Source organism: Ooceraea biroi, chromosome 6 (genome assembly GCF_003672135.1).
Source record: "Ooceraea biroi isolate clonal line C1 chromosome 6, Obir_v5.4, whole genome shotgun sequence".
In the NCBI taxonomy this organism is placed as follows: Eukaryota; Metazoa; Arthropoda; class Insecta; order Hymenoptera; family Formicidae; genus Ooceraea; species Ooceraea biroi.
Window position 1 is genome coordinate 11214674 of NC_039511.1, and position 24184 is coordinate 11238857.

Consider the following 24184-nt stretch of genomic DNA (forward strand, 5'->3'; position numbering starts at 1 on the left):
ATGGATGACTGATAATGACGCTTCTTTCTTTAGTTTTTTACCCAAATATGCATTAGAAGTCCGCACTAATCGTCTGTTTATCATTGTTATATCATTATAATGTTTTTCTCACCTTTTTATCGTAGCATTCTCTAATTTATTCAAAGTTATTGCACCAGATTATTAATTTTTAACGTATGTACAAAATCTATCTCTAAAAACGTAAAACGAGTAATTTTCTCGTAACAACGGCGAATAAGAGGTAGGAGGATTTGGATCATAGTTTGCGAACATGTGTGGGTGTACGTGTGGTCGATACCGCGGCTGACTGTGCGAGTCGTCTGGTCAGCTGGCGCCAGGACCCTGACAGCTTCCTACCGGAGCGCAGTTCGCCTCATTAATCTTGCTTTATGGCTGCTGTTGCACCTAAGTCCCTCGGCTCTCTCGGTTCCCTTGGCATTCCTCCTCGCGATTTCTCTCGATGTGACGGACACTGGTCAATTCGCTGACTGAAACAGCAGCGTTAAGTTGAATTCCTGAGTCAAATCTTGGAAAAGATGACGTGAATCCTGCGAGAATGACTTACGTGTGAAATCTTGAGAGAAAATTAGGACTGTCTTTTAAAACGAAACAAAATAGAATGTTTCCCTCTCTCTCTCTTTTTCTCTTTCTTTATGACATCTTTAATATCGAATTTATATCGATGAATATATAATAAATTTCTATATTTTCCACGCAGAGATTAATTATGCATAAAGATTATGCCTAACGATTTCTCCTCTTTTTTTATTAAAAGTTTTTTATTATAATAATTGTTAAATTATTAAATTGTCACTTCTTTTCCAATGGCTCTTCTTAAAATGCACGATTTGCATTATTAATTCGATCTCCTATATTTTATGAAATAATTTTATACAATTACAAAATGCTTGTTTGTATAACAAAACTGATGTTATTTAAATTTGAGACAAAATAAGATAAAAATGTGCGATGCGTTGCAAGATACGTTAATGCGCGCAGTAAATAAGTACTCGAACTTCGTAATGCGTTCCGTTTCGGGTCTAAATGGGGTAACCTCCGTAACGAAACGCTTGTGAAATTGATCCAGCCGATAATGCCAACAATATACCGTATGGACATTAAAGCTCTCACGGGTGTTACTTTCAATTGATCAACATTTGGATGCAAATAATATATATCTTTCTTTTTTAGTTTTTCTATAAAATTATATTCATATTCTCTATTTTGAATTTTTTCAATTAAACAAATTATTTAACATATAAAAAATTTAATAAATAAATAAATATATATACCTAAAAATTAATATAATTATAATTAATATAATTAAAAATTGAAAAATTATAAAAAGTACACGTTTGTAATGTCGAGTTAAATATAATAATCCGATAATATTTTCTTTAATTTTTTTAAATGCCTTACATACGATTAGGAACGGGTTTGATTAAGTGTCATGCTTTTCCATATAATTTTTTACGATTTTTACTGTAAATTAAATAAAAATTTACAACAGTAAAAGAGCCAGAGGAGAGCGATGGCATGCCGGCGACATTAAGGCGAGCAGGATCGCTCGAGGCGGGTGCCCTTTCATCCTTTTCTTTCAGAGCCGGGTACGCACCGAGCCAATTACTACACTCGCGCTATGTAACCGTCGAAAATTAAGTAATGCTTATGAAGGTGGGTAAATGCACCTGCGCCTGCCTCTTAGCAGGTGCGTACCCACGGTTGGCTCGCCTCTCAGGCCCATACGAAAATAAGAGAAGCCGGATCATGAGTCCGGACGGCCTGCGTGTCCTTGTGCTCCAAACGGATAATCGGTCTCGCGACGTGTAGCACGCAAGCAATTCACGGTTGCGTTTTCTCATTGTTCCTGTACTTCCGCAAAACACCTTTTCGCCTTTATTCTCTTTAATGTGGGATTTTAACGCCTATATATAGATGGAAAATTAGAAAATGCCGTTATCCTAATCAAACATCTCTTCTGCGAAGAAATTTGTAATTGACTTTTTAGATTACGGTATTGCTATCTCTGCAGGATCCTTTTATACAATTTTGATATAATGCATAGATAGAAGTACAAGTATACACATATTAATTTAATTGCCAGTTATGAATAACACTCGTTCATATTTAATTTAATACATTTTAAATATAATCTTTGAATATTGTTTGTCTATCGAAGTAGCATTTTTGTTTTTTCCTGAGAGCCACAAATACATACTGAGATACATAGACGGTATACGAATTGTCCAAATTCGATTCTGTTCTTTTCTATTAATCGCAATTATGCATGTGTCTAAGTTACGCAAAAGAGAGTGTTTAAGAGTAGTATGATCGAAAGATGAGCGAGGTACGCAAGGATGTTCGTGCAGCATGAGGAGAAGATTGAAAGAGAGACGAAGAGAGCTGGTATCGCGATGTTGTGTATTCTCCGAGCACCTGCCCGGTCGGCATTCTTTCGCTTCATCTGCAGGCAACGAAACTGCCATTCGCGGATCGTGCATAGAGATGCTCTAATTGCAAATGGAAGCCAAGTGGAAGTCATAAATAGTATCTCTCGCGGCTCCGGCGGCGTTAAAATCGATTAACGTTTAGATCGGTTTTGTTGCTTTCGTTGTACACGCAGACGGAGTTATTATCTAATAGGATCTATTATATAATGCCTTTTTTGCACAATTTTTACTCCTTTTAATCTCTACTTGACGGAACCGTTTATAACTTATGATTGACAAGCAGAGATCACTAGTGCAATACGTTGTTTTTTTTAAATGCAATAATCATTGTTTCTTATATTGGCACTCCCTTCTTTAGACACGCCATCTGACACCCATAATCAATTTTACACGGTTCTATGCCACACGCGTTTTTACGTTCGCGTTTCGGTTGGATTATTAAACTTGAGATCGGCCAAAGTCGTTCGTCACATTCGTGCAGGCGCACCTGCTCGCGGAAAGGCATGCGGTGCAGTTTCTCACACAGCTCTCACTTCCCTTAAATTGTTTCTCCTAAATTTGGAGAATCGCGTTGCCGTGTAGCAGCTCACGAGTATAACCGGTGTGGTACGACAGGTACCAGGGTGATCGAAGTAAAATGTCGATTCGACCTTCGTGAAATTTAATCTTCGATCCATTAACTGTCATTAGCATCACGTGAGTTGTACGCTCGAATATACAAGCAATTGATACGAAGCGGAATTCGAGAACGCATTAAATACTGCATGTCCGATATATTTCGGAATATAAAATGGAACTATAAAATATAAAATACAATTTCTCGATTCGATTATTTTGAATATTTCAAACATTTTATGGAGTTCTATAGCAAGTAACATTACGAAAGACACCTTATTTTATACGTCTTTATATTACTATTCCTATCATGTATTACGCGTTATGATCCATTCTCGTAATTGCTCAGAACGCGTTTATTTTAGCATAATTTCTTAAATTACGAGCCACGTAGCCTTGAATCTCAAGTTATTACATTAATAACATGATTATTCAGAAATTTACATTTCTAGTTGTATCTTATTCCAATCACCGTGAATCTCCTTACATATGCTTCTTTCTTACGCGCATCTCTTGCCTCCTTTTGCTTCTCTCTTCGCGTTCAATCCACTCGAGTTGTAATTCCCCTAACAGCCGTGTTACACGTGCGAGAAGGTGCGTATGTGCGTGTTACTGAGCGAGCGAGAGTGTGATGCTGGCGTGGCGAGTAAAACCGCGCGCCCGTTTTCGAGCAGGTAGCCGGCCAAACGCGAAGAGCGTCATCGCCACCTGCCGCATCTCAGGGTAATGAAGGAAGCAGGCGCGGAGTTGCAAGACGGCAAGGCGGCGGTGCAGGAGAATCATTATTTTCGTAAGCAATTTGCCCTTATGCTAAACAGCTGCCGAACCGGATACAAGGGCCTGAACGCACCGATTCGTCGCTAATAATTCACCGATTATAAGATTGCGCGTCGCAAAAACATATGATATCAATAAGATAACAAATTTCTGTTAACGAAAGGCATGCATATCAAAAAGTAAAGTTTTCCCAACACTTTGTCGAATAAAAACTAACAAAAAATATTTAAAAATCTGAAACATCGCTGCGCTGTTATAATCACCAATTCTATTTCGAATCGCATTGTCGTGTACATTTTAAAGATTCTTTAATGATTTTTCCGATAAAAAAGAAATTAAAGAAAAATTCAAATAAATAGAAACAATGAGATTTACAATAAAAACCAAGAAAACATCTATGGAATTAATAAATGAAGAGACAAAAAACGTCGCAAAAAAGAAACTTGATAATTATTAATACAGATCTAGAAATATAGAATTATCATATAGTTTCACGATGACTCATGTGCACACATTAAACGTTCGTTCGTGTGCGCGGTGTATTATGCAGTGGCAGGTAATACTATTGGATTGTTAGTCGATATCGTTATCTGTGGACCAGATGTGCGCACGTTCGTTCGGGGAAACACCCTCGTCTCGTGCTGACGATGCGCTCGATGTCGTTACACCTGAATACATTTCGCGTACGATGTGTGTGCGTAAAAATACGTTTTTACGAGCCACTCTGTTAGATTCACTTTTTACTTTTCCTGTCCGTGATAACAGTCGCGATTCCATGGGGCGAGCGCTTAGGGCAGGCTCAAACTCGCGAAATCTGGCTGCGACTAGTTTCGTATACGCGATTGAGCAATGAGCTTGAATTTGTTTTATGCTCAATGTCGCATTGCGTGACATCACGATCGACTTTTCCGATAGATTTGCGATTTAGATAAATTGTCCTTTGGTGATTTAAATACTACGTAAATAGGTGCCATGAAATTTGATGTAGAAATTGTTATTTTTGAATAAAATTTGTGAATGAAGAAAAGCCATTTATAGTTCCGCAGAAACCACGAGAATGATTGCGATAGGAGGATGGATAGAGGAAGAAAGGTGTCGATGTATAAAAAAAGACACAATTTTCGTTGTTCAGTTTCATCTTCATTTGAACTTTGCTTGAACTTGCCTTATAACATAGAAAGGTACATATCAGATATCGCATCGGATCGCTGCGTAAGGCCGCGTACAAATGCGCTCGCGTCTCGCTTGCATAACACGAACGGATACAATACCTCGCGTCTTGACATAAATCATTATAGTCATAGCGTTATTACATCTACTATTTACAGGGATCGCGCAATACGCAGTCCATGGGACTGCGCGAAGAGACTTATGCGTGACACACGCCGACTTCTACTAGTGATCGGCTATGATCACACTTTTAGATCACACATTTAGTTCTTTTATGGTCAGGTAACGTCTTTCTCTCGTGATAGTATTTAAAAAAACGATCGATAATATTAAAATTGTTCTCATTAATCATTCAATATGCTGGCATTATATCAATAAAAATTTTAACACATTTTGTAAAATGTTAAAATCATTAAACACTGCACTCTCTAGAGAGCGATTAATATGTAAATTAAAATTACCTTTACATACATATTGAATATTTTATTTTAACATTATTATATAATGTTGATATTAAAATTGGACATTATATATATAATATATATATATATATATATATATATATGTATATGTATATGCATTGGATATATTATATTACACAATATCCAATATTAACATTGAAAAGTTATTTTACTTATTATGTCATTTATTATTTTGTCTTGAATTATTGATTTATTGATGGAGCTATGCAAATTGAAAATTAATTTAAAAAAAGGAATAGTAATTCCTGAAAAAAAATTAAATAACGATACTTTTTTTATGTGTGTTTTATTGAACTATCCATAGAAAGACGATACACCATTTTGTAGCTTAATTGTTGTACTACGTGTGCTATATAATAATGTAATAACTTCCTCGAGTTAAATCGAATGCGTCATAAGCAGCATTATTTATTGTCCTCGTTTTTGTTTCATCCGTTTTCGTTTTCGCGCATGCGTCCTAGATCAACGTTTCGCAAGTCGGTGCAACGGATTGCAGGTGACCGACTGATCTTTTCCTCATCATCCTTTCATTATCTCAATGAAAGGATGGAAGGATTAGAATGCACCTCGATGAATCGCAGTTTGGAAATCACTGCTCTAGGCGACACACGAATCTGCTCGGCCGAACTAAGGCGCGGTGTTCGCGTGCTTCGCGTTTAACCCTCTCGAGACACAATGAATTCGCAAGAATACCAAAGGCGTGTCGCATTAAAGATAGTTCGCGTTACGATGTGCTCATACATTACAATGCTCTTTATGTTTTATACGGCATCAAATCAATCACGATTAACAGAATTTTAATTTTGCACCCTTGCACCTTTGCACAAGGCATGTATGAATTAAAATTAATTTTTATTTACACTTTGCAACCATGTAAAATAAAATTAATTTTAATCTCACAATACGCGTTCTTATAAACTGTTGTATATCTTATGGATCATCGGCAAGTTTGATCAAGCGAACGGGATGTCGTCTCGGAAGGGTTAACTTGGACCCGAGACTAGTTTCTCTAAGCGCGATTTCTCAGATCCTGCGTAAACAACCGCTCATTCCCCGCCATAATTCGCGAGACGTGGTGCAACGACCGTAGCAATGCTCGCTGTAAACTAAACATCCCGTGTAAGTATGAGGATCTTTCTAAAAATTTATTGTCTGGTTGCGCAGCTGCTATCGGGATGACGTAAATGAGTAGCCCCCATCACGGTTGTTCTCTCCCTTGGGAGAGGAGGAGGAATATACATTAAAATCTAAGGTTCGCTTAGTACGATTTCGAAGAGCGTATTATACAATTTATGTACAGCAGTATGAATATTAATGGCGAGCAAGTTTAAGACTCATATCGTTTAATCGAACTTTTCCTCCTTTCGAAAAGATGAAGAATGGAGAAGTGGCGCTTGACGGTGTTTATGACTTCTCCAATTATCTCTAAACCGATTGAAATCAGTAGGAATATCAATCATCTCGATCGACACTGTTCTAATTCTAATCGAGACTAATTCGAGCGAAGCGCTTCAGATTTAAAAATCGATAGTGTGGTAAGTTAATTAAACTAACGTCGTTACTTAACTCTAGATCGTCCTCTCCTCTCCTACGACTTATCAATATCATCGAAGAAGACGAATAAGCGTTTGATGCGCGGAATCTCCCCTCTTTCTTTCAAATGTCTCACTATAACAGAATCCGTTATCAATCATCTCCGTGTCGTCTTGCCAGATTTAGGTGGAAATGGGATTCGTTTAATCGTCCTTCCGCTTTCTGAGTTTGCCCTCCGTCTGAATAGTCTTGGAGACCTGGTCCACGCAATTACCCAGTTCTAGATCGTTTTTCTTTGCAGTCACTGCATCTTCGTCCTTCCCGAGAATATGACTGAGCGTCATTATGTAGCTACAGGCAATCCTCAGTACGGACAACTTCGATAACTTCTGGTTGTGCGAGTACGCGGGTATAGCGCGTCTCAAAGTGTCGAAAGCTGCACTAATGGTATGCACCCTGGTTCTCTCTCGGGCGTTCGCCTCTATTCGTCTCTCCCGTGTCATATTCTTGTAGTTTCTCTGCTGGCCGCCCTGATGGTGATGTCGGGACGACGTGGAGCTCACCTGGTGAGTCTGATGAGTCTGATGAACCTGATGATTCGGATGATCGTGACCAGATGATGACGCCAAGAGGTGGTCCATCATGTATGATGGCGTTTTTTCGTAAGTGCCACTCACGGCAGGATGCGACGGCACTCTGGGCGCTTCATCCCTCACAACCAAAGACAATGGTTCGTCCTGTAGTCTGGGAGGTAGGCCGTTCACCAGCGGCATCGTCGGCGGCGTTGTCAAAGTCGCCCCCGCATCGAATGGTCTATGACGGGATTCTCGTCGAGACGACACAGCTGATCGATTGTGGCCGCATTGTTGTAGCCTCGTGATCGACTCGTGTAGCCTCTGCATCGTCTCATCCTGCTCCCTTCTTCTTTCCTCTTCCTCGTTTTCGTTGATCTTCGTTAACGGAATCGTCGAAGTCACCGTTGGTGCTGTACTGGTCACCGTAGTTGTTGAAGTACTCGAGATCGTCACCGGCGACGTCGTTGTCGTCGTTGTCGTCGTCGGCGACGTCGTGGCGGTCACAGTCTTTGATTCGTTCTTGCAGGAGACCGGAATCCACGGCCTGAAGGGACTTGGCGTGCTCACCGACCTGGTCTCCTCCTGGTCCACGGTAGTTATCGTTCTTTCCGCGGAAATCGGATCGAATCTCCTCTTCTTCAATGGTGTCGCGATCACGGCCGGCTCCTGGATCTTGCGCGGTTCCGCCAGCTTCCGCTTGTTCCGCAATGAGATTGGTGTTACTTGCACTTCGACACTATCTTCGGATGCGGTAGGCGAGTGCAGGCCTGACCTGCTATCCTCGTCAGCGCCGCTGCAGGAGCCACTATCACGTTCAGAATCCGCCATTACCCCGGCTGCAAGCAAAACGTGCGTTGATTATAGCTATGCTGCATTAGGAACATTGTAGTTAATTAACAATTGATTATGTTAAATTATAATATTTTTTCTTTTCTTTAACAATTATGAATAATGATTTTGTCGAAAACCTGTCCCATCATTGTAATTGAAATAACGCTTGGCAAGAAACTCGTATTTAAATTTGTTGTCATTGAAATTTAATACGATTGTCAGTCATCACTTCATTTACATGTGTCATCGTGTAGACCGCACGTATATATAAATAATATATAATATTATACGCAGATTTTGTGAGACTCTCCTAAATTTGCGCGTTACGAGATTGCATTCGCGCGAACGTGCAACGTGACGAACTGCGCGGCGCATGTGTTTTCCTCACGATTCCGTGGGCGGAACCGCGCTTCGGACACGCGGGAGGTTTTCTGCTTTGATGCGTCATCCAGATGGTACCATCTGGCCTGCACACAGAACCCGGCCGACCGAGAGAGAGAAAATTATAATATACCCACGTCGCGTCTTGCTCCTTTCTTCTCCTCTCCGACTCGACTTCCCGCACGTATTCCAAGGTGGAGACTAATTTCGCTGATCTTAGTATCGCCGGCGAAGACGCTTGTCATCGCGCGATTTACGCGAACTACATCCTCTCGCTCGTTTTAGCCTTCTGATGCACTTTGCAGGCAAGAATGATCGCGAGTGCTCCTATGTAATTTTCTTATCGTACACGCAATTTCAAGAATATTGATTTGTCCGAGGCCTTCTTTTTATCCTATAGCCATATTGCTGTACTATTGCTGTACGAAGGTATGACTAGTATTTTAGGCTACACTGTGTGCATTACTCTCAGACTTTTTACCTTTTTTTATACATCGTATAAATTGAAAAGTAAAACTTGAATTTCTTGAGAATTCATGCTACATGAATCTATGGTTAACAAATAACTAACTATGGTTTACATGTTTTTGTTCAATTCAAATAATCTTGCAGGAGCTAAGAGAGCGCGTTTCGCAAGGCGGTGCGACGCGCACGAGACAAGTATCGCGAAATTGTGTAGAACGCGCGAATTATCAAATCAACTGACGTAACGTCTTATTTGTGTAACAAATGCGTGTGCAAACACGGCGATGCGTAATTTCATCCGACGTTAGAGCAAAGATCGTTATTTCTCGATCTTTCTCACATTTCCCGACCGCGAGACGCTGAGTTCCGCGAAATTTCGCGAGACGCATGATTCGCCGACTTAAACTTTGACATTCCTTTCGCGATTACGCAAATCGCTCGGCGAATCCTCGCGCGATCGTTGGCGAGAGCGAATGATCGATCGCGCGGTACCATTCGACGATCATCGATCAATCGTGCAATAACTCATCCACGATCGGCGATGTGGCAACGCGCGCAACCTACGCGTTGCAAATGCATCGGATTTCTCGATCACGGATCGCCGGCGCCACGGCCGTGCCGACTCTCCATCTCACTCGTCTATCGTCGTTGTTCCTCGCTCACAATCTCACGTTCCCTCTCTCTCTCTCTGTCTCTCTATAGACCTCCTCTCCCGAGTAAGATTACTGAATCGGGATCAGTTAACGTCCCGAGAGGCGTCTGGCATCGTACTTGCTCGAAGTCAAAGTCGGCAAACACACATTGCTTTTATCAGCTCTCCCCTCGATTCTCTGGTTATTTTTTGCAATTCCAACTACACGTGGTTATGCATAAGCATGTAGGTTGCTGTGATACTTTAATGCAAATTTTGATTACGATAAGCAATACGAAGTGCGAAAGATTTGGAAGGATTACGTTTATCCGGAGCCTAAAGTACAAGTGGAGACACGTCTGAATACGCTGATAAATTTCTTCAAGTGTCGTCCGATTAGAAATCTACTTGTGAGGATTAAATGGCGCACATTCGGTCTTATTTGATCTCGCAGTATTAATAAACGCATTTCTCTCTTTCTCCTCTTCGTCTTGCTCTCCTCCTCTTCCTTTTTCTCGTGTCCTCTCGAGAAGCAAGACGGGAAGCAAAAGCACGGCCGCCACATGGCGCTGGCGCCAACCTCGTCTGTTCGTTGCTCTTCTCTTATTGCCTTTCCGAGAGAGGAGTCATCGGGATCGCGACGTGAACAGCGACGAATCGGATCGTCTTTCCTTGCTGGTTGGCGATCCCAACGCTGACCTCGACGCGACGCTTCCCGAAAACTTTTTGCAGATTCCGCGTATCTTGGAAACCGTCCAGCCAGAGGACCACGGTTCCCCGGAAAGGCACGGAATTCCTCCGAGCGTGATTCCCAAGTGCCCACTGATCGCAGCCAAACAGGTTTTCCGCGTCGCTCTGACTCGTGGGCGGTTTTTCGTCACATGACGTAACTCACGGTAACTCATGGGTTAAAGTTGGATCAATCGGAGCAAAATTCAGCGCTATTTTTAGTCGATTCGCGGAAACAGATAAAACTGAGAAGAGAAAATTAAAAAATCTCGTATCAAAAAGAGAAATTTTCTAATTAAAGGACTCCTCGTGTCGCGTTAATAACGTTAAAAGCGATTTCTTGCTTAATCGATGTAAGGTATCTTCGGCATTCTGTTTTCTCTTCTCGTCAGATGAATTAGATTGAAAGACAGAGGAGATATAACCAAGCGAGCGAGCGAGAGAGAGAGAGAGAGGGAGAGAGAAAGAGCGTACGAGCAAGTGTGGAGCGGAACTGTTCGCATATAAGTAAGATAACACTCCCGGCCACCTGGCATCGTCTGCGCTCGTCGCGTGTTAGTTTAGAGGCGTTATCATACCGATAACAAGGCCGCATTCTCGATAGCGACCATCTGCCGCCACAGCCACCGGCGACGATCGTTATTGTTTAACTAACGAAAGAGCCGAACTTCTCTCGCTCGGATCCTGTTTGCCCGATCGATTTTTCCATGCAACAATAGCGGATCTTCGACATTAATTACGACGCGTATCGTTCGCTTTAATTACTTGAAGAAACCGATACCGATAGCAAAAGAGTGTAAATGCCTTCGTAGATGATACTGCGCAGTATCGGCGTTAATGACGCATCAATCTCTCGCTAAATTTACGCATCTCTACGGAGAGAAAGTTTATAGTTAGATTGTCTTGTAATTTTCTTATCACGCGCGTGTGTAAAAACAAAACGGAACGAACGCGTGGAAAGGAAATTATCGTGGCGGTGTCGAGAAGAGGTCAGGTCACTGGGGGTCATCAGCAGGCGCCACCGAGACACACATGACCGATCATCGGCCGATTCATAAATATTGACCGGCCAAGAGAAATGAAGCCGATGAAGGAGGTCACGCGATGAGTTCACGAGTCGCTGCGTGCAATCGATACGCCTTGTATCGGTCCCGATCAGGACCTATCGTCTCTATCAAGACGCAAATTCGTATCGTAATGTGTCAAGTGGTCTGTGAGTCGAAACGGGCGGCGAACGGATGAATGAGAGAAGTTGCCTCCTTATCGTAAAATTTTCACTAGGGGCATGCACGAGTCACGTTTCACAATTTGGACGTTACACTGCGATACAATGTGATACAATGTAAAAAAGTATACGCCGTATCTTTTTGCAATATTTATAAATTAAAATATCTGGGCCTTTTTGATAACACGCTGAACCATGCGAGCAAAGATGGAGCCTACATTTTCGCGAAATTTATCGCGCTTGTAACTTCATTAGTATATCAAAAGTACGAGAGATGTATTTACAGATTGGTATTACAAAACATGTGGAATTTTTGCAGCATGTCGAGCCATGTGAATAAAAACGCCATCGTTTCCCTTTAACTTTGCGTTAGAGTATCCAGAGTTGAAGCGACTGAATGAAGCGAGCGAATGAACGTAAACGAAGAAGACACGTCACGCTCTTGCGAAATTTCAGCCACACCGTACGAATCCCGGGCAGCACGTGGCTCAGTCGCCACGTGAAACGAATTTGCGAGCATCCGCAAATGGCCGAAACGTCAATTCATGAATTCGAGACAGATAATTGAATGACGATATCCCGCTGAGAAAACCACGGTAATTTAGGGAGCAACGGGAATCTGTTGTGTGCGAATAAAACAATCTTGCAATTCACCGCGCGAGGAAACGCGTCCATCCACGTGGAGTCGCGCTCGTGCCGTCCTGAGACAAACTCGCGAATTTCTCGGGAGCGACGTACCTCTCTCGTTCGCATTTGTTCAAACACGCCGGGCACATCTGTGCAAACTGTCGCGTGAGAAAGAGAGAGAGAGAGAGACAGACAACGGCTTGTACATATGCCGACCTTCCGCTATGCTTCCATCGGCAACGGGTGCACGTCTTCCACGCAGTTCTTGGAAACATTCTTCCACCTTCGGGAAAAACGATTTTTACTTGATGCTGCATCTGTGGCACAGTTGCATCCCTCCGAAATCATTGTACGCACGATCGTCTCATTGTCTCGTTCTAAATTCGTTTTTCGTTCTTGCTCTCCTTCGAGAAGGAAAGACGACATTAATCGATTCCGAAGAATGTAAAAAGTCTGATAGCCAAGGTCTATTATCATTTGTCATTATACTTATTTAATCGCAGAAAAACAAGAAGCTCTCGACTAATTATTTAATAAAAATAAACAAGTCTAATTTGATAAACACAACGAAGACATTAAGCGCGTGTTAAGAGCATGAGGATATCGAATAAAGGTGTAGTTTTGGTTTCCATTTCCATGCAATCTTGTAAAAATAAAATAAGAATAGAAGTAACGAGAGCTCGTTTACTCTTTCTCAATTGAGAAAGGGACATTAAGGACGCCTCCCACGTGGAAGATTGAAGGGGAGGTGATGGCAAGAGAGCACGTGTCGGGAAACTTCCAACAGCTTTCAAGGACTTTGTATAAAAACGAAGTGGCTAAATATAGAATACGCAAGCGGTTCTCGCACGCGCGACTGAAATGCGATTAGCCGCGCAATGACTTCCGATGTGGGACTGTAATAATAGTTTGCGTCTGTTATCGCGTTTAGGGAGCGACACACTTTCCGTTTTGCGCAGTGGCACATTATGCAAGAAGAATCGGATCGAAGAACCCGATAACCGGAGCTGAAGCGTGATCTATGGCCTATCATGACACTTTCGTGGAAGAGAGAAAGAGCAGCACGTGCGCGCAGGATGACCAGCGTCGACGAAGTTCGCTGTGCGCGTTTCATATCGATGAATGCGACACGTTTACTGCATTCCCTATAAATTATGCAAATAGGATCATTAACCTGCACATTTACCGTAAGAAATGTCAAATCGATATGAAATCGATATTTCTTTTTATTTAGAAAAAGAGAGCTCGTTTCTTCTGCATTCGTATACCACGAACAACGCGGCAAATTTATTCATCTCGATAAATTCTCTCCTTCTTTAACTCTTGAGTTACACACAGATCAAGTACAATCGCAGGTTACAATACGCGTTATTAAATTTCATTCTTGATAACTCGGAAATAATACGATCGTCAGAATGCAGCGGAGACTGCACTTATACCTTAAGGTACCAAACTCAGACTTGGTTACCGCTTCTGTATCGTCAAGTGCTTCGGGGAACGAACCAGATCCAGTTGAACGAGGGAAACGCGGTCGCCGCCGATCGTAGATCACTCGTTGCGCGATTTCCGTCATCGCGCTGTCAATGCGCGCCTCGAGTGCCCGCCTTGTCAAGCGCCGGCCGCCTTTTGCGGAATTATAAGGCACCGGTGCACGGTGCCGACTAGATCGCGTAATTATGCGACGCCAATTGCATCCGGCGCCGTGTAACGTCGTGGGCCGGTAATAATCACCTGTTACACGCTGTAATGACGATGTAATACCAGAAAGAGAGAGGGAACGAGAGAGAACTTGATTCGTATCGATTGGCGCGCGATGACTTAGATCGGTCAGCGATACGAATGTCTAATGACCCCTGATACCGCGTACTTAACGATTGCCTAACGAGCGGTCTCCGCTCGCGATTACCGTCTCAACGCCGTGTCAACGCGTTTCGCAGTCGCCGGCGCTCGTGTGGGCGCGTTTACCGTACACGTACGGTCGCCTTTGCCGGCGTTATTGGGAGAATTATGCGAGAGCCGGGCGTCGGTTTAATAGCGTGGCGCGCGTGGGCGCGTGGGCGCGAAAGTGCACATGCCGGCCAAATTAACCGTCTGATTATTCTCTTCTGCTTTCGTTCCGGCGGGGTAAGGGGTGCCACGACGGCCAAGCCTCAAGCACGCCGTTCGTCGCGTTCGCGCCGCGAAAATAGCCGGCGCAACGCAACCGGCTGCAATAAAACGTAGCCGTAGGGACCTGAATTACAATGAGATACAACTGATAAATGATAAAGAATGACGGAATGGAGCTGTAACGGACTTTTTTTTATGTGTTAGATGTGATCAAATAGATGGCAGGCTTTATATTAAGGAGAACGGTAGTTAAATTATCTCTTAACTATGAAAGATAATTTACTTGTTATTTACAGAACGTATTAGTGTATGTTTATCGAAATAAATCGAGTAATAATGCTTCTGATTGATCATCAGATTTTATTTTGTTTGATGACCGTCGCAAATTGTCGCTCAAAACATCGATGCGTTTAATCAACCCTCGAAATGACTGCAAGATAGTTATCTTTTTCGTAACTGCGGTTTCTCTGTCTGCAACGAAGAATGCTACACTAAGGGCTTTCAGAAAGCTTGCTAAAACGATAACGCAGCGTTACTGCGTTTCGGATTTCGTTGAAAATATCGGAATTTAAGAATCGCATGCAATGGTATCCTCGGTATGCATTTACAAAACAATTTTTGGAGAGTTTTCCCAAGCGTGGCGTTGCCTCGAAATAAGCCAAATACGAACAGAATTTCGGTAATCTGCGCGAGAGAACCGTGCGCAAAGATTGCGCGAGAACATAACGACGCGGACGAAGACGACAATGACGATGACGACGTCGACGTCGGCGGCGACACGACGATGGCAGAGCTATTCCTCGCTCAAGCTATTATATTCCACTCTCGTGTGGCGGCGCGTCGCATTTCCGCCGGAGGCTTTCCGCGAAGCGGATGGCGGGCGGGCGCGCGCGGAAGAGAGAAGAAAAGAGAGGAAGAAACAAAAAACAAGACCCGCCGATAAATCTCGCCGACGCGACGCCGCCGTGGATGCGCCGTTTCCTGTCCCGATCCTCCGGAGAACGCGCGCGGTATTTATCGCGCTGCCAATATACCCTGCGAGCGGCTGCTGCTTCCGACGAGGGAGGGTACCGGGGAGAGAGGAGCCGCCGGTTTCTTCATCCGACATAAATAAATCGATCTCGCTCGCGCGCTCGTTGTCGCCGTTGTCCGTAGTTGACCGGTTCGATCCAGATAATGAGGCGGCGATTAATACCCTCGCGGCTTTCGATCTCCTCTCAGACGATTCTACGACGGAGAAGATAGTTTGTTGATGATCGCGTGCACCTTGGACGTGAGAACGATCAGACCCCGCTACCGCAAGATTTAATGCTCGATTTTACGGAGGAATTCTGTTGGCAAAGTATTATAGAAAAATCTCACGGAATAAATCCGCTCGCGCGGAAACGCGCGGATTTTCGTTGCAAAATAGCGTAATCCCCACATGCACGATCCGCTGTTACAGCAAAATCATCATTGCCTTGACGGCGAGATTAATTTGTTATTATAGCGAAGATAACTTGCAGATTTGGCAAAGCTATTTTCGACGAATAAAAAAGTTACTGTAAATATTTCCGATAAGTGTTCTTACTGTTCACGTGAAAAGTGACGAAATTTGCTACGACAGCACGATGTATCGCGAGCCTCTTCCTCCGTGCAGTCTTTCCTCGGAGTATCAACTCTCGAAATAACTCAATGATTCTAACACGCTGCTCAAACACGCAAAAGATACGCGTCGAGTGATTTTCGAAACTCCGTAGATTGATTAACAAAGTTTTGTCTCGTCACTTTTACATATCGCATGCTTTTAAGATAAAATAAAGAAACATTCTCACTTGAAATAAGACGAGCGTATTTGACAACATGCACACGCGTTCCCGGTGTCGAAATTAATCTACGCGCCTCTCACGGTATCCGAAACCATTTCCTCGCGAGCCGCGCGATAAGAGAAAGCGCGACGATGCGAACGCACATAATCGGCGTCGTCTCGCGGAAAGGAATCGGAGAGGATAGACGATAGCCGAGAAGAGAGTAGAGTCGAAGCGAGGAGAAGAGGCGATGGCGCTAGCCAGATGGTCGTGAGAGCCAGTATGACTCGATGGTGTCCGAGCTAGTCGTTTGTGCGATCGGATCGAGGCCGATCCGATTGTGAGAACGCTCCATACCTAGCTCTTTTCTTCCGCTTCCATAATATTTTTTAGCTTCTTCCACTACCGTCTTTTTTTCGCGGTATGACTGCTCGCATGGTCGCTCGTTCTGTCTGGTGCAACAGCCAATATAGAATGGTTGTTTCGTGTAAACATTATTATTCTGTACTCGCTGAATGCGTAATTTGTTTGTAACGTTTTCTAGTGATCTACGTGATCGCGCGTGATCTACGCGCCGTGCGCAACAAGTCGTTTTCTCGCACGCGTTTTTCCACTTTTAGCAAATCCGCTCTCTGTTATCAGCGCGAACTTGAACTTGCAAGTGAGGTAATTTCCGACTGCAGAAACAAAGATTCAAAGATGCCAATACTAATTCTCTTGAAGTTCCGATCTATCTTCATTTTTCATGAAAAGTGAATCAATTAGTAATGTATTATGCGGAAGAAGTTAATTTAAAAATATTTGTATATTTGTACATCATTCAAATATACAATCATACGAGATTTCTCATCAAATTTATTGCAAGTCTCGAAAAACTGAAAGTGCGAGTTATATCTTTATATGTTATATGTTTTTTAATTTATAATTCTATTTAATGTGATTTATAATTTGTTTTAATTGTTGAACTGTTGAACTATAATTTCTCTATTTTTCTTTCTCCTTCTGTTGTTAATGTTGTATCTTAACATTTATCAGTATGTTTAACTCGGAGTATCGAATCTTCAAAGTTTCATATTTTTATGCGCGAATAAATTTCAGTTGCTAATTTATAATAAATTTAATATAAAATTCATAATAAACGAGACAAAAATGGATCAATTGCAAAAAAATTATTACGTCTTAATTGCGATTTATCAAGTTTACTTGACATTTTCTCGATAAAGAAGAAACAATAAAATCGTTATGAGAATTGCGCATGTAAGTCTCCTGATTAGAACGAAATTTTCTGATGACACTCAGTGCTGAGTTTACATGTTCTGTACGAAGTACAAAATAGCTTCCAAGCTGCTTATCACGTATTGTGTGTATGCCTGCCGTAGCAAATATTTACCGATTCAAATTTCTACTTAATATTTGTTCTTTTATTCATGAAGAGTTTGCCAGAATTACCCTATACATCGTATACAGATTTCGAGATTGACAAATTTTTTTTGATTATTTTTCGGATTATTTGTATTTAATGAACAAATTTAATCTCTAAAAAGTTAAAAAGAATATAATTTCTAAAAATTAAATTTGAATTCAATTTGCAAGTAATTGTAGTTTGAAAACATTTCATATCAGAATCAAGTATTATTTTTTCATGAATTTTCCTGTTCATCGTTAAAATATATGTGTATATATATATATATATAGATAGGTATATGTATTTTTGGGGCAGAAGAGAAAATTACAGAGATTATCTCTACGAATGTAATATTTGCTTTTTCCCCTTCACACGTGTGTTACTACGCGTGCCGCAGTCCATATAATAAACACGTGTAAACGTTCCACGTGCCGCGGATTTGCACGTAAAACACTCATATTTATTCACGTACACTTGTAGCGATATAGAATCGAGCGATAATATAGAAGCGGTGTGCACACGTGCCGCAATAATACGTCAGTTTTATATTAATTCTTAGTTTCAAGCATTCGTAACGCTCTATAAGCTCCGCGCAAGAAAGCTGGTGTGCTTCAAAAGTGCTTTTTAATTATAGCATTTCGTCCATTTATTATCTTTTTCTCATAGCGAGAAATTCTCGCCAATTATTTCAAGCGCGGAAATCCCTCCGGCAGTCAAACCGCTTATTTTATAATCACGTCAACGACGCGGGAACCAGAACAAGTGGCTCGCTATCACGCGCATCGCGATTTCCATTTCCATCATGCATTATTAATTGTGCGTATGGCCGATTGTTTCGAAATATCGGCGCAATATATGCTTAAATCATCCTTGAAAACAAACTTTTATTAAAAAAAAAAAAAAAATATCAAGCCATTTTCAGTTTGCGATTTCGCTTGCACGAAATCAGAAATGCACATCATCAGGGGAGCACTTCTGGAATTTCACCATTTTATATCGTATACGTTATGCAAATTTATATGGGAACAGATTTATGCGCTTTTCTAGCGCGTAAAAGAGAAGTGGAGAGGATCAGAGATCAAAACCCTTTTTCCAAAGGATAAGGCGCTTGTCTTGGCATATTCAGTTTTGTGCTGGTTGGCACAGGTAGCAGGTGTGGAACCGTAATAATAACCGCATAGATAGACGAATGAAGAACCTCCCCTCGTTCCGTGACATCCTTTGTATCCGTGACAAGATTCAATAGGATATCGATTACACTCTCGAGGCGAGGTCAAAGCCGCTGCAATAAACCTCCGGCGAAATTTGTATTGAGTATTGTGTCCTGTGTGCGGTATCTATGGGGTGTCGAAATGGCTTTGACCGATTTATGAATACTGTGTACCAAAGAGCGCTATTCACTAGCAGTAATATTGTGTGAGATGTTTACAAATTCTTTGTGCAATTTAAAGTCAATTTTCTTTCCAAGAACGATGAGATATGGATAACTTTTGGATCAGAAAGTATCGGAAATAATCTGCTTTCTTGCAAGTTAAGATCCTAATAATGATAATAAAATCTTAACTTTAAGTAAATCTTACTTTAAAATCAAATCAAATAAATTAAAATTATATATTAATTATAATTATAACCTTTAAAATGTTCAACATTAAAATTTATATAGTAGTAAACGTTTGACGATTAGTCAAATTCTTATCAGAAAAGATCTCAGAGAGATTTCTCTCTCAGAAAATTACAATTATACGTTTTAAAGAATCTGTAGATTAAATTTCTTAGATGCATTACGGAACAAGCCATGTTGCTAACATTTGCTTGATTCATTCAATGTCGTCAATCATTAATCATATATTAATCACATATTACATATGCGCATACATTATCATGTATATTAATAATCTTTTGTATTAGTAACACACATTGTTCATATTGTGCCAATGTATGAACATCAACTATTTTCGGGCAAAGACTAAACGTCGCGTAGCGCGTCGTGATGACATCGCGAAATCGGAATGACGCACGTAGCGACGTAGCACGTAGCATTAAAAATACACACTCGCACTAAACTGGTATAACAGTAGGCGTAGCGATAAGTAAATAATATTCGTAGAGATGCATCGTTGCATTTTCGTAGCTTCGAAGAAGTAAGAACGCGGCGGAGAGCGATCCGTTGAATTCCATTGCACTCTGGGATGCAACAACGCCATTGACTCGCTGTCGGCGGCAGGTTTGAGAGTAAAAGTGGTCAGGTGAGAAGATGAGATATGTAAATGAGCTAGTAGACTTAGGTAGCGGCAGTTGATACGCTGTATCCCGATTAATACTTATCGCGGAGCGGGCAGGCGCGATCTAATTAAAATGCTCGTTGTCTGCACGCTTTCGTGTCCAGTCGATTACGATAGTAAAACGAAGCCGGTGCCCTGCGACATTTTCCGACGATAAGATTAATATCTATCCTGAGATTCAATAAATATTACTGATATCTTTGTAATAACAAGCGGTGTTCTTAGCTGTAGCATGCTGGCCAGTATAAAGTCGCCAACATATAAAATATTTCTGATCGTTATTGGAGCAACGGGAAATGAATAAAATATAAGAAATTAATAAAGCAATAAAAAGTAGCAAATTTATTTTAAAAAAGTGGGAAGTTAAGTAGTTAAAATAAACTCGATTAAGTAAAGTAGGTAAATAAAGTGAATAAGTAATGCAATATTAATTATTAATACACATTTCAGATTCATATATCGGAAGCATTGATCAAGTGTCGATACTTTATCATTCATATATACGCCGACTATTTATTAATTATTAAATTAACCATTCGGCCGTGCCGAAATTATCAGGAAATACCGACTATTGATTTTATCGTTAAATAACATCACGCTATTGCACTAACGTCAATCAATGTTACCACGAATGACTTTACTCATTTACACTTCGTTAATGATGCTAGAAATGCAAGTTTATACGAGAACATATTGCATAGTAATTGATCTACTTTTTTTAAATTTTTTGTAGTTCTCGTGATTTTTCGCTCATATTGTATTATATAATCACAATTAAAGGGCTTATTCTATATATACAATTGATTGTATTGAAATTTATAACATTAACGTAAAAATTTATCAATTCTTTCACTGGTTTCCACTTAAAAAAAGGAAAACAGAGCGCGTTTGAATATTGAAAAATTCTGTTCGCTGCGATAAGTGCCGAAACAATTTATTCACTTTTCTGATGTAGACTCCTAATAATTTAATGTTAAATTTATGATATAACATTTTTATAGATTTAATATATGATGATGACCTAATTAAATTTTATTGTTAAATTAACTCTTCAGTGATTATGTGAGCTGCAATTTTCAACGGATTGTCGCTCCGATATTCAAGTACAATAAAACCATACGTTTTTCAGATTAATGTTTTTCAGAGTTCTATTTATCTGTGATTATCGTTGAAGAGTTTGACGTTTCACCGACCTCGCCCTTTACGCTATCATTTTCCGGAACATTTGAAGTAAATTCCGATGTCAACTTTCCTCATAAATATGTCTCATTAACGGAACTTCATTTGATAACAGCCATTTATATTGGAACATCTCCAAATCCTGGAAGCAGCACGGAGTTATTTCGACACTTACACAAGCGTGCATTCCCTCTCGTTGTCTGATTGTTCGTTACAGGTCAAACCAGATGTTCGTTTCAATCCCTTTGCTGAAATTAAAGGTTAAATTGGCGCATCGTGCCGATCCTTCACTATTGCGAGCGCTGTTGTTTACGCGTAGATGCTTAGCACCGATTCAAGCTCGGTCAAAGGGGATGGCTTGTTCCTCGGGTATATCTTTATACACATCTGTGTGCATGTGTGTATGCGGCGACCCACGCTGGCGCCGTGGCAGCCACAGTCGCCGCCACCTTCTATCTCGTATTCTCGCTTTAATTCTCTATCCTCCCCTCTCGTTCCCTGTCTCGATCGAGTCGCTGTACCACCTTCAGCATCTAGTAAAAAAATGCCAGACTATCATCCGGCATCTGGTGTTGTGGCATCTACGCGTAAACAACAATGGTCCGGTCCAGACTGCGAACGAATATGTTAGTCAAATGTGATCCGATTCTTCGAATCGAAATTCGAATTTGGCTCATATAACTCGGTAGTTTCCTATTCTAGGCTTGATAGTCTAAAACAAATTTGTTCTGATCTGAGATTTTTTCTCTCCCTGTCTCTCTCCTTTTCTCTCGCGAGATCAGGTGTGTGTAAATTGGGTACGTTAATTGGACGCTAATCTAATGTTCATGTTCATGACGTGTCATTAGAATCGTCATTGAGCGTAGCTAGATTTGTTAATAGACTTTCTCCTTAATTTAAGTAAAAATATTCAATACCCAAAATGATGTGTTGCTGATGTCAAATGGCAATTCAGTATTTAAATGTCGTCTTGTTTCATTCAACTTGCTTCAAGACAAAGTAGAATGCAGAGAACATGATTGATAAAAATAATCTATCTGTGATTATCTATATGATAATCTCTATGTCTAATATGTCTATGACAATCTTTGATTATCACATTTCCGTTTAGTATATCCATTCATTCTTGTCCCCGCCATCATCTAATTAATCTTTACATCGATATGCAAGTCTATATTCCAATCATTGTTTTTAGCGGATTCCCTTCGCTCTCGATCTCACCGATCGCCAATCGCTCATCACGCATTAATATTGGTACCGCTCGTAACGATAATTATCGATTCCCACGAAAAAGATACGTATCACAAATAATCGGTATATTTATTTATGGCGTTATGAATAATATAAAAGTATTCTTCGGCAAAATTCTATTTTAGTCAATTGTCGTGATATCATATATCTCGTATCGACATGTCGATCGAATTGTGATTGGTGAGACAAATTTAGAATCTCTTAGCTGGCTAAGAGATATTCATGAGTTTTAATTGTAGGAATTATTATGATCTTGATATATAATTCTGAATTTTAATTTTCTTATTTTCTAATTGAGAACTTTAGATCGACGATACGAGGAAACACGAGCGAAGACTTTCAATGTATATAACAAATCCTCATATTAGGTATTTTGATTTTTTATATACATATTGTATTTGTATGTGTGTGTATATCTGTGAGATGACTAAATGTAGAGCCTTATATTTGACTGACACGTACGTTGTTTTCAAAATCACTGTTGAGATGAAACAATCATGAACGAGTACAAGTAATTTACTCAAAGCATCAAGCTTTGCACTTCTTATGAATTAAATTTAGAAATTTTATTTGACATTTTATAGAGACGGAAAACAAGTTTAATCAGGCTTAACCGACCAGGACTAACATCGCATGGTGACGTTTTAAAAAGATCGTCTTCGTCTCTCGGTCTCGTATCGTCGCGTCGCCCAGTTGTCCGTGGACGTGGATCGGACTACGAATTACATGAAAAATTTACCTTTCATGAAAGCTGAAAGCTCGAATGTACTTTCCACCACCACGTGATCGCTCATCTTCCTCTCATGAACCACCGGCACTTAACCGGCGTGTTTCTTGCTCCTCGATTCTCACGGCACCTTCACGCACTCAATGACAAATAACACTGTTTTTCCCCTCTGCAGTTGTAGGAGTAGCTTCACAAATCTTGTCACGTGTAACTTAAAAAAAACTAGCCGCCTCGTTAATCCCAAAAGGAACTCCGAACGAGTGTCCTCACCAGACACGGCTGAAGTCTCCGGAGTGCCTGTGAACACTCGACGATACGAGAACGACGCGTCCGTTTCCGATCGCAGTCGGCAGCGAACTGACTCGCCTCGTGTACTCTCGGCTCCGTTTCATGCCCTTACGTGTGCGAGGGAGGCCCGACTGGTCCGCGCTCTATTCTACCACCACCAGGCTCGCCGCCGCCAGTACAGTCGTATTACTACCACCACCAGCACCACCGCTACCACCGCCACCACTACTATCACCGCCATCACCACCACCACCATCCAACACCCAGCATCAGCAGTACTAGTAGTACTACTGAACTACTACCGCCTGCACACTACCACTACTATCGGCGTCGGCGACCCGACGTCGCCGCGGACACGGCTCTTCTCTCTCTTTCTCGTTCACTGCTCCGCAATCCGCATACGAGCTCGACGCCGATGGTGGGGCACCATCACGCCGGAAAAGATCCCGTGACAGAGCCGACGGCATTCGACGTTGGCGTTTGGCGTTGGCGTTGGCGCCGCTGATGGTAGTGGTGTGCGTCGCGGTGTCCACGCGCACCACGACATTGAGCGCAGAGTTCGCGATTTCCCACCCCGTAACACAGCAGCGGGAATATTGTACTGGGGTGGTGTTTGTCCCTGGTTCCATATTCTCCTCCCCGAACCGGCGGTTGGTGGACCAACG

General features: G+C 41.4%; 1 protein-coding gene across 1 annotated transcript; it reads right to left on the minus strand.

Moving 5' to 3' along the window:
- Positions 1–5764: 5764 nt before the first annotated feature.
- Positions 5765–23853, minus strand: LOC105284126. The gene is made up of 2 exons (XM_011347414.3): positions 23244–23853; positions 5765–8438 (listed from the first exon to the last, which is right to left on the minus strand). Exons 1-2 carry the CDS (start codon positions 23296–23298, stop codon positions 7231–7233), a joined length of 1263 nt encoding a protein of 420 aa, XP_011345716.1. The 5' UTR covers positions 23299–23853; the 3' UTR covers positions 5765–7230.
- Between the last annotated feature and the right edge of the window lie 331 nt (positions 23854–24184).